This window comes from Pipra filicauda, unplaced genomic scaffold (genome assembly GCF_003945595.2).
Source record: "Pipra filicauda isolate LSUMZ 115617 unplaced genomic scaffold, ASM394559v2 scaffold131_size2509542_pilon, whole genome shotgun sequence".
Classification (NCBI taxonomy): domain Eukaryota; kingdom Metazoa; phylum Chordata; class Aves; order Passeriformes; family Pipridae; genus Pipra; species Pipra filicauda.
The window spans coordinates 597,072-609,263 of NW_024103785.1; the positions used below are offsets into that span (position 1 = coordinate 597,072).

General features: G+C 37.3%; 1 protein-coding gene across 3 annotated transcripts in view; it reads right to left on the reverse strand.

Annotated features, from left to right (window-relative positions):
* The window catches only part of CADM2 (cell adhesion molecule 2), a 609,199-nt gene that overhangs the window by 86,337 nt on the left and 510,670 nt on the right, over window positions 1-12,192 (reverse strand). For all 3 annotated transcript variants that reach the window (XM_039378206.1, XM_039378204.1, XM_039378205.1), the window contains one exon: window positions 7,377-7,467. In XM_039378206.1, coding sequence (XP_039234140.1) covers window positions 7,377-7,467 — 91 coding nt within the window. The remainder of the gene's footprint in view (window positions 1-7,376; window positions 7,468-12,192) is intronic.

The window sequence follows — 12,192 nt, forward strand, 5'->3', positions numbered from 1 at the left end:
ATCATGTCAAGGCAGGACAGAAAAAATCGTACCCAGACAAAAATTGGCCGTCAGACTAATGACTCAAAATCTAAACCTGCCATTATGAGGTAGTTTTAAAGCAGTATGGCAAACTACCTATACACCAAAATGTTAACAGCTGAATGCCAAGTGGGTTTCCACAATTTTCTCCCCGAGGTTCTGATTTCACTCTTGAGCATAGGTTTGCAGACATGCTAAGAACTCACTGTTCTCATCAAACCAGCTATCTTCTGAGGGTGATGTTATGTCACTCCAAATACTCTCGGAAAAATGGGAACTGTGTTCAGTGTTAGACACAAAATATATGTGACCTATTTGTCAGCTTGGAACTTAGGGTTCTTTTCTGCTTCAGTTCCCAGCTGTAAATTCGAGGCAACTGAATAACCTAATCATCCACAGGTGTTACAAAAATAATCTTTTTTTTTTTTTTTTTTTTTGCTTAGTATTTGCTTAGTATTTATTTGCTTAGCATTTGCTAACTTCTCAGATACTATGGGGAAGAAAAGTGAATACCTGTGAGGGAAGGACACTATTCAGAGGGACTTCCACAGACTGGAGGAACAGGCCAACGGTTCCTTCATGGGAGGCAGGGAAATTCAGCAAGCACAGATGAAAAATCCAACACCTGAGGTGAGAAGAACCTGGGAGTCCTGGCTGACAGCAGGCTAAACTAGAGCCAGTTCGAGTCCATCCTCCACTGCTTTCAGGTGACTGAATACTAGTTAACTTCCCTAAGTTTTCTCTGGTTCACCTGGAGCCCTGTCAGGTCCCTCTCAAATGACACAGCCACGCTCTGGGGTCACTGACAGGATGGTGGTGAGTATTTCTCTGTTGTCATTAGTAGTTTTTTCCAGCAGCCTTTTCAAAATGTTTCTCTCACTCAAGGGAGCCTTCTTTAAACAGATACTAGAAAAGACAGAACGTTCTGTGAAAATACCATACACATAATTTACAAAAACTTTATAGCACAAGCTTGATTATTTGGTGCACCCTCATTATTAAAAGTGACCAATTTTTCTGATATTAAAATGCTTAGTTGTCTATATTTTTATACTACTGGGTACATAGAATATTAGTGTCTATTACTGATTGTGCTTTTCTCTATAACTTTTTCGTGACCTTATGAATAATGTTATTCTAATGAAGAATACCTATGTGAGTTTTCTGAAATAAAAATCTTCCCTATTTATTTCAAAAAAGGCCAAATATTCGCTTTACATTAGTCAACCAAGTGTACTATGATTCCCCTGAACTGCATGGAATGGAAAGACATTTCTCTAAAGCACACAGGAGACAGCTAACTCTCTGTTTCCTGTGCCCTAATTATTCCATTATATTTTGACGTCCTTACTGCTGAAATGACACTGACTTAAAAAAACTCACATATTTCATGCATGCCTTGATGACAGTACTGACTAAGAATATAAAATACTGAACCTTTCTTTCACTATGGGACAGTTTTGAGTTTACTTTTGGGGCAGTTTTGAGTCAACAAGGCTATATTGTTAAGACATAACAGTGTACAGAAGTTACAGATTTCAATAAGAAGACATTGGTTTTTAAAATATTTTGTAAGTGCAGATGGCTGTAAATGATCATTTCGTTCTTTACTTTTTATTTTTTTTACAGCTATCTGATGTTTATTTTAAAATACTCAAAATATTGTCAGGCAATAGGACTTCAGAAAAGTACAGACATTGCATAAAAGGGATGTCTATGATTTCTGAAGTTTAATTACATTTCTTTCTTTGGAAAATAAACAAAGCCTATGTAAATCTATATTATGCTAAAAAAAAGATTAAATTAAGAAGAGCCACTGATACTCTATGGACATATTAGGCAAGCTCATTTACTAAAATGCTATAGACTGACAACTGTCCAGGGATCCAGCCAAAAACATTGGAAAAGACAAAATAGCACTAAGGATTGAAAAGGTAATGAATTAGCTTCAATTTGGTTTGAAAGTATACAATAGTATGTCCTAAAACGGAATTATATTGAATATTGATACCAATTACAGGGTGTCTTGACCTAAGTTATGTAGAAAAAAGGCTAAATATGTTTCTACCTATGATTTGACAAAAAAACCAACCAACCAACGAAAAAACCCAAACCTGGACATCAATATTATCAAAATTGTCAATAAGGCTGAGAAACTATCAACCGAGTCTTGCAAAAGGCAAGACTAAGGTAGCTGTGGGAATTTTTCCAAAAGAAAACTCTTAAATTTGGTCTACAAACTGGGCATAAACCAATTAGACAAGAATCCTCACAAATGCTATATCTCATGTTCCATTAAAATATTACAGATAATAAGGTATGTTTTATAGTAAGTTAAATTTATCTGTGCTAAACTGATGAATATATTTCCTTTATTCCTTTGCACCAACAGAAAATTTTAATTGAAAATATCGTGTCTTTATGCACATAGTATTCCAAATTCCAGCCTTCTACTGTTGCTCAGAACTGGTGCCCTAAGTGCCACATGATTGGAACAGAACATCAGCAAACCCAGAAGTGTATATCCATAAGTGTAACGATGTCTTTGGGGAATACTCAAGCTTTGATGCTAGATCCTAGAGTCAATAAGCAGCCAGAGCTGTATATGGAAGCAAGAGGCAGGTCTTTTGGAAGGCAATGGATGATGAAGAAGTCTCCTTCCCTTCCCGTCCCACCACTGCATTCTGACTCAATGCTGTGGTCACTGTGCCATCCCACCAGGTGGGAGTGGTGTCATGACACATGTCCCATCAGAGGCCCAAGGGGCAAAGCCTCCTCAGTGACCTCCTCAGCAGCTCTCAGGCAGCCCATCTCATCTACAACACACACTCCAAAGGGAACTGGGACAGAATCTGTGAGGATCTGCTACACTTTATTAGCTGCCCACATGGCCTGCCTCTGCAAAACCATCACAGAACAGGCAGGAAAACCTGACCTGCTCCTTTTATTGGTATCATCACACTTCTACAGTGCTTACCCAAAAGAAGGTAATTTTCAGCTCCTGCCTTGAAGTAATTCCCCTAACAGAAATAAGCACTGGACGATGACCAGAGTCAGAGCTATTCTCACCCTCACAGTAATGAGCAGAGAGATAAAACACCAGTTACAGAATTCATGCATCCTTTCTTACACCCTCTCATGTTGCCTCACTGAATCACTCAGAATGGCCCGCTCACATTTCCATCTTTCTCTCCACCCCATCCCCCCAACTTCTCCCCCTTAGCCCACTCTCAAATTCCCTGTTCCAACATTGGTATCTGCACCAAGACCACAAATGTGAGGTGACACGAACCCATTCATAGCAATCAGGAACCTCAGAGTCTGGGATAATTCCAGCTCATCTCACACATTGTGACAGTCGGTGCCACACAAGTGTCTGAGGACATTTTTTCTCTTGTCTGAAGTCATGGTCAAGCGAAATCTTACACCCTAAATCATGAAACCTCAGCAGGGCCCTAGTTCTCCAGTTCTAACACACAGTAAACAGTTGTTCTTTGTCTTTCTGCTGTATCTCTGGAAGATGCTGTTTCAGCAGGAGATGCAGTGTACAGTTGATTACCCAGAGGTGTTGGCCTGAGCAAATCTTCCTTCCCATTTCCTGCTACAGGACAGTAAATTAGGGAGCGCTTTTCCTCAGGACTGTGTTGTAGATTGGAAACCCACAGTACTGGTGTAACTGTGATATACATGGTTTGAGGAGCAGAATCCCTGCAAGGAGGAGCTTGGTGATGAGCTGTAAGATGGGGTGTGTATGTTCTAGTTTTAGCCTCATTCTGCTTTTCCCTTTTGGGAAAGAATTACTCTGCAGCAGCTATCAGTATCATCAATGTCACCACAGCCACTACCTGGCTTCATTCTTTATCTGTTTTCATCTCAAATGTCATTTTGAAGCCTGGGAAAATTGCTCTGGGATACAAGAGAAATGCACCTATAAGTAAGTGTTCATTTACTGGTATGATTCACTGCTGCCTACAGGAAACCAGAGAGACTGTTGCAACTGTGACAAAGTTGACACTCTACAGAAATTAACCCATGGTGGGCAAATGGCTGTGAAGGACCGTGGCTGGCTCTGAGCTCCTCATGAAGCCCAGAGTTCATCACTTACCTTGTGACACTGACATTTTTGGGCTCTGTGGAGCTCTGCAATTTCTCTCTCTCTACGAGCCACAAGGTAATCATAGTGCAGGTTGGGAATATGACATTACTGTTTCTCATGCTAAGCGACTGCAAGCTGCTCCCAGGAGGATGCCTATTTATTACTGGCTCTGCTCCCTGAAAGAATGACCTAATGAAGCAATACAGAGCAGCTGATGTTGGCAGTTCCTGTGGCAGGGACAATTAGAGGTGCATTTATTGGCAAAATATTTGTGCCCCAAAGGCTGCCACACACAGGTGCCCTGCCTTGATAATTCTCTGATGTGAAGTTTTTATTTGGCTGCCCTTTCAAAACCACATGTGAGGTTTGCATTTGAATCCATTAAGGATACAAAAGAGTTTTACTTTTAAAAAATTAATAAATCAGTAAACATCTCAATTGAAGCTCCATCTTAATTACTATGTTTTAACAAGAGCCTCCTAGTGGTATAGAGTATACCTATAATATTATGTGTGTATGTCAAGGAAAAACAGCTTTTTTATTGCTTTCAGAAATGATTAACAAATAGAGAGGTCTGCAAGAGAATCTACTACCTGAGAATATTAATTATCTCTTTTATTAACAGAGTATGCAGGGGTTGGCTGGGATAGTTTTCTTCATATTACCTAGTATGGGGCTGTGTTTTAGATTTGTGCTGAAAACAGTGCTGATAATGCAGGGATGTTTTCCTTACTGCTGAGCAGGGCTTGCACAGAGCCAAGGCCTTTTCTGCCTCTCACCCCACCCTAACAGTGAACGGGCTGGGGGAGCACAACTGACCAGAGGGATATCCCAGACCATATGACATTAATGCTCAGTATATAAAGCTGGGGAAGAAGGAGAAAGTGGGGGGCATTTGGGATGACAGTGTTTTCCCAAGTCACCATTGTGTGTGACAGAGCCCTGCTTTCCTGGAGGTGGCTGAACACCTGACTGCCCATGGGAAGTAGTGAATGAATTATGAAAATGTCATTATAAGCTGTAGACAAAAGGCAAGATGCATCTTGCCAAAATTAAACACAGATATGAAATTCGATAAGTCTCCATTTAGACATCTACTTTTGGTATTCCAACATACAGATCTCTGACCGAATTAAGTGTCTAAACTCCATGTATTCAGTGGAAAGGAAGTAGCAGAGGTCTGGCTCAGTCTGGCTCTTCTGCAATTGTCTAGTGTACAGCAGAACAGCCATGTCATAACAGTGCCTAAATCTCTCCACTGAATGCAAAGGGAAGGACAAAAAGAGCTGCTCAAATGTAAATTTCTACTGTGCAGCTGTTTGAAGACAGTTGAAATGATTCCTCACACTCTGAAACTGAAAAGCATCATGCCTACTTGTTGCAACACTCAGATGATTTCACTGGAGGACTAGAACCCCCAGTTGCTATTATACACACATTTCTCCTTCCTCCCAACATACCAATTACATACAGGTTGAATCTATCTGTCTGTCTCACAAAACTAAAAAAAAGAACAGAAAGAAGAAATGAACCCATAGCCTTCACACTTCATTATTTAAACAGACTCCGAGTTTCAAGGGCCAAACTGCCCCTCCCAACAACAAACAACAGGTAATTAAAAATATAAAAATACACAATGACTGCCTTACTTCTAATCTTTTTCCCTACGGGGAGTGCTAGATGAATAGTGAAAATCAAACACCTGGGGCTAGAATGCCTGAAGTCTATAAAGAGAGGACTTTCATGTAGTTGTCCCCTGTTAAGTCAAGAGGAAAACACTGAGACAGGAAAAATCCTAAGTATCACCTAGCCAACAGTGCCCTCAGGGCAATCAGAGCTGACCTCTTTCCTAAAATTAAGCACTTGCACATCTTCTGCTGATTTTCAAAATACTGGGGAAGCAGACTCTGTGCCTTGTGTTACCTAGGGGAATGCTCAAAGTGTATTAGGTAAATGGATAATTCCTTCTCCTTCAAGCTTCTCATAAAAGCAGTAGATGTTTCACAACTGATTTTTGTGTTACCTGCAGAAGTGTCCATCTCAGAAACACATACTACATCAAAACTGCACAGGTAAGCAGAAAACCGATTACATTGAGCATCATTTAAGACTCACTGGACTAATCATGTAAGACTAAACCAGTGTTTTGGTCTCGAGCAGGGTAGAAGCCTGATCTAGATGCTGAGTTGCTCAGCCCAGTCAAGATCTAGATGGAGGAGTTGCTTTAAAATGATGCAGGCATACAATATAAAAAAAGAAATGTACCTGTGGAGTTCAAATGATGCCAGACAGAACTCAGAAGAGCTTTTCAAAGCAGAAATTTTGGGCTTAAATGCTTGATTTGACCTAAATCTGACTTCAAGCTCCTATGTAAAGCAATTTCATAAAGTCACTAAATTTACACCAGGGAGAAATTCAGCCATAAGTGACATGATTTTTGTCATGCAATTTGCACCTTTTCTAGACCCAAAGTACTACTGCATTACCATTTTCAAGACCTTTCTAAAGCTGTGCATCATCACCCCACTATATATTGATCTTTTGAGCAGAAGGTCAATATTTAAGAAACTTGGTGCATATTAACTTAATATTAAGCAATTAAATTATTTATGCAAATTTATGAGTAACTATATAACAGCTCTTCTGAGAAGACACAGTTTTCAAGAGTGAGGTCTATTTAAATAGTAGATTCTGTACAAGGGCTAGTCTTTGAAGATCTGTCTTTGAAGATATTTATGGCAGAGATGTTAATTTTCAAGTAAAACAATTTATATTCTTAAAGCAGGCTACATCTTTCCAAATTCTGGCAGAAACAGGTGGTCAACTTGCACATATCATTAAACTTCAAATTCCCCTGTAAATGACAGCCAAAGCATCCAGCAAGTTTAATATATTTTCTCTGAGGCCAGCTGATGCAGGAAGATTTTCATGAGATATTTTCTCTTCTATCATCAGTTCAATGATGTAAAGAGTGACTGATTAAGCCTGCATTCCTTTCAGGTTGATATACCTGACCAGAAAAAAAAAAAAAAAGTATCTCACAGCTGGAATTCTTCCTAAAAAACTCAAATAGATGACAAAGTAAAAGACCAATCCTCTATAGACACTTAATGAAGACAGGCTTCAAGGGGTTTTCTATACCAGAGATTACTTTACACCCCAGGATGAGACAAAACCAGAAGATTTCTGCAGTTGAGGATTGCAGTCACAGCAGAATAAGTAAAATAACAAAAAAAATATTACTTTTTAAATCACTTACACTGGTTTTCCTTTGGATTCACAAGTCAAAATTATAGTTTGTCCTTCTTCAGGCCATGAATTGGAAGAAATGATTTTAACTAAAGGTGTATCTAGGAAGAAAAAAATAGACAACTTGTTGATATACACAAAAAATATTTATTATCTAAGAGTACATTCTTCTCTATTTACAACAGACTAAACCATAGATTTAATTTACACTCGGAGACAGTTTCATATGGAGCCTTGTGCAATTTCCATTGTCTTCAGGAAGGTAATAAAAATGACCAGTGTGACTAAACCAGTAACTTTTTATATCCCTAGGAAACACAGACAGAAAGCATATGTATACTCAGAGGAAATAACTTTTTTATTCCTGTGTTTAATGCAAATACTCCATATGACTATTCCAAAGTCTGATATCTAACAACGAAATAAAATATATTGAGGATGAATAACAAGTACTCTGTGCAATTGTTTGTCTATTTTCAGGTTGATATGATGGAATGCTGCTATTAGAGGAATGAATGCAGTAGTATACATTTGAATAAGAACCCTCTTATTGTTGCAGAAGCTTGAAACTCATAATAAGAAAGCTACAATGGGCTTTCAGATAAAATACCTTGTTACAGACATTTTACAGGATATTATTTCTGAAATGCAATAATGCTGCCACTAAACCAGAACATTTTTTAAATAGAATTTGCAAAGAGAGTGTTTCAAAAATCTGCATAAAGCGCCAGAGAAAAGTCTGCAATCTGTTCTATAGGATGGGATTGGTTTTATAGTTTTAATTGCAAAAAGATACATAATAAAGCTACGGTGAATTCATGTAGAATAAAGCGATTGAGGTAGATATTTGACTTTTAAAAAATTTTGCCAGCTGGCTTGAAAGGATATACTCTCATAGTCAACACAGGAGTTTAAGGGACACCTATTATAAAGAACAAAAAAGATCAAAAAGAAAGGAACATCTCTATATAACACATTTTTTTCCTTAGGAAGAAGTAAAAAAAAGTGAGAAAAATTCCCAGTTTCCGAATTTCCACAAATTCTTTTTTTTTATCCATATTTTCCTAATACAAAACACTTTAACCTGCAAATCTAGGGTATCTAAGTTTTGTCTCATCCAATTTGCAACCGCTGTTTTCATTAGTAGTGACATGACAGATGTCCTGTTATTAAGCAAATGTGAAGGAGCGTGACAAAATGACTCCACAAAAATCAAATGGCACAAAAAAAAAAAAGATATGCTGTAACAATATAGTTCTTTACTGAGATGCCAATAGTCCTGCTGAGCACTAAGTGGCATATGAACAATTAAACAATTAAAACGATGAAAAAAAATTTTCCAACTTCTGATTTTTATTTTTTTGGCATGTTGATACATGGCATAAGACAAAAAAAAGGGTAGTGTCGACTCGTTATAGTTCCACTGAAAGTATTGTCAGCATCATTTAGCTTGCCAGTACAGCTGCACTAACCTTAACACCAGTAGCAAATCTGTTCCCCAAGTTCATATTTTTAAGGACCCTGCAAGCCATTATGCAGGTGACTAATCCTTTGGAGGTCATGCTGGCATTCGCTTCATTTTTAGCACATGCTTAAGGCACTGACCTCAAGTGCCTTAATAAATCAGGGCATCAAGTACTTCTGTGATTTCAGTGGTGCTGTTGAAGATGAATAAATTACTCTCTTGACTATGCATTGAACCAGAGGAGCAAATTAGTATCAGAGAGGAATACACGAAGAATTTAACTGAGGGAGGGAGACAACTAATGCAACGAGATAAAGAGGTTTCCAGAGAAATATGAAAAAGAGATAAACTTTGACGGAAATAATCATGACAGCCACAGGTGAAGAAAGAAAATAAAGGCCCATCGAGCTACAACTACTGCCTTAAATATTTAAGAAATTATCAGCATTTTATGCAATACTGTAAATGACCCACATGAAAAAAAAGAGGGGACTTCAGACAATTAAGCTTTCATTTGCATGGATCAATGCAGTGCTGTTTCCCCCATCTTGAAGTTCCCATTTCTACTTTAATAGGCCAGACAGCTCTGTGTTCTCCTTGCACTTCTAAACAGAGCTTGCTAACAGAGACTAAGAAAGGTTATATTTATATTTATATTTCATTCTCTCTCTAATGAACAACAAAGTAGTGTAGGAATATATATTCCCTAGAGGTTTTCCTTACTAATTGACTTAAAGAGTAACTACTTGTTTCTCTAAAACAGGAAACACAAGGTTTAATTCAATATATAGTTTTCAGGGAAGCTAACAATTGACAACTTTTGCATTTTATTAATGGCTTTTTTTCAAAAGCTAGATATCCTATTTTGAATGTTTTATTCTCAGTGTTACTGTTTCCGTTTTATTTTCATGCCATGCTTGATTTCTCTCCAGAATTAAAGTACACGCTTAAAAGGGGAAAACTTTTAATATAAACTTGTCCTCTACTTTCACATTAACATAAATATTTTAAATGAGAAGAAATCTTTAGAATAATTAAATCAAAACTAACCTAAATATGTTGTTTTAACAGAGATGATAAACCCCTGCTGACTGGTATTTTTCCAGAACATGAAAAATACTACCTCCTGCTAGGACTGTTCATTTTAGTAGAATTTGAAAAGTATAAATGTACTCTATCAATACTCTGAGCTTTAACCTGTCACAGTTACAAGTATTAATCATAACAACTGGAGCATCACCAGATCTCCAGCAAACATCAACAACACTAGAAAACAGCTTAAAGAAAGAAAATCAAGAACTGTAATAGAGTAAGAAGTTGATTTATTTTCAGTTTTCTCATCAGCTTATTATAAGTAATGTAGGTATGTCTAAAAAAACCTCTACTTTTACAACCAAAACAAAAGGAATAGAGTCAAGGGTTTTATTGTGGGTCAGATCTCTTGCTGCCCCTCCTCTATAGTTAGTAAAAGTATATCGATTTACATTAGTTAAACTAACCCAAATTTTAATAATTTGCATCTTCTTTGAGGATTTGGCCCAGTAATTTCACGGTAATAAAGTATTGTAGATCAGTATTCAAAGCAGAATTCTTACAAACAAGGGACTGGTGACCACAGTTTTTTTTACAATACCTACAAATATGTCATTATCCTGAGTTCTAAGGACATTACGGAGGAGATAAATATTCCAAAAAGAATAAGTTCCGGGAAAATCCAATTCTGTAAAAAACCCCACAGTAGTCTATGAATGCAATATAACAAGCCTTCATGGTAAATCCCATTGACTTTTTTTTTACATGTGTCTCCAACAGTGAGAGCTGTTTGGCCCTCCAGCCTTTAGCTTGAGTAATGAGGTACTTGTGAGCTGCAATGGATTGGCAACTGGAATGGAGACTCAAACACGCCTCTACACACACAAAAAGACATCTTCTACACTCTGTGTGCACAGAATCTGCCTTTTTCTTTCTGGAAATGCCAGCTTAGGAGTTGCTACAGATAAGAGCTATGGCATGGAGTTGGGGGTGTAAAATATCTATCCAAAGGCAAAAATTCCACTGAGTGATCCTACTTCATCCATCTTTCTAGGATTTGGGTACATCTCACTGCACAAGAGCAGGGAAACCATTTCAAAAGTTTGGGAAGATTTATCTATTTTTGATCAGGCTATATCACCTTCAGCAACACACAAAATCGGCAAATGCACGTGGAAAATTGATGCCAGTTTACACTGATAATGAATGTTATCTGATACATGAAGAAGTTAAACACTTTAATACATGATTTTTGTTGTACTTTTAGCAATAACTAATGGCAATGTTCACACCTTGTGGAACTGCTTTACTGATTAATTTAATCTCTTTGAAGTTATTTCAAAATAAAGGCCGTTCTTATCAGTCACTAGACCTTTGCTGTTAATCAGATCTTCAGTGCTTAAAGGTTTATGTCTCTGTTTTCAAAATGCACTGACTGTTTTTACTTTGCTTGAAGTAAAAAAAGATTTCAGTATGTATTTATATTTTATCACCAAGGCTTTATAAGGTTATATGCAGGATTAAATTTCTTCATATACATTTCTTCACATAAATTTCCTTATATAAAGTAATCGAATGAAAGTTGCTGGAAGATTCCCACATGATAAGTTATGTTATACTGTACGTGTAAACCCTCGACAACCACAGGGTAAAAATGGAAAACTGAATTCTTAAAATAAACAAATTTGCTTACGATCATAAAACAGGTCACCAACAGAATCAGAAAATTAATCTCTAATAGCTTCTTCTTAGTAATAAGATAGTAAAAAAGTAATTTGGCTTATTTTTCTTATTTATCTTTAGAAGTCCTTTGTCCTGCCAGTCCTCAGCATGCTGGATTACCAGAGCTTCTGTGGATACCTTTCCATGGAGCTGGCTGGCTAACTAAATCAAAGTATAACCCTTATGCATCCTAGGACATTAATCAGCAAAAGGTGTGTAGGAATTACCAGTACCTAGAAGAAAAACCATTTTATGAGACAAAGGGGCAACATTATGATGATGTCATCATAGCATCATGCCTTTTTTAATCAAATAATCCCTCCCTAATGCAACTGTCTTCAGTTAATGTAATTACAATCCTAGAAACATAAAATAAGACCACCCTTTTCCTGGGCAGATGATAGGGTGGGTGGAGTACATACATTTCATGGAGACTTTTGAGAAATTACTATTGGAAGTAGTAGACTGTTCAAGAGAAGAAATATTTCTGATCTCACAGTCATTATAATTCAAAGAGTCCTGGAAATGCCCCTATCCAAAGATACATGCATCAGTCTTTTGTCCAGATAATTTTGAGATATATATTTGTTTAGCTGTAATAGAAACT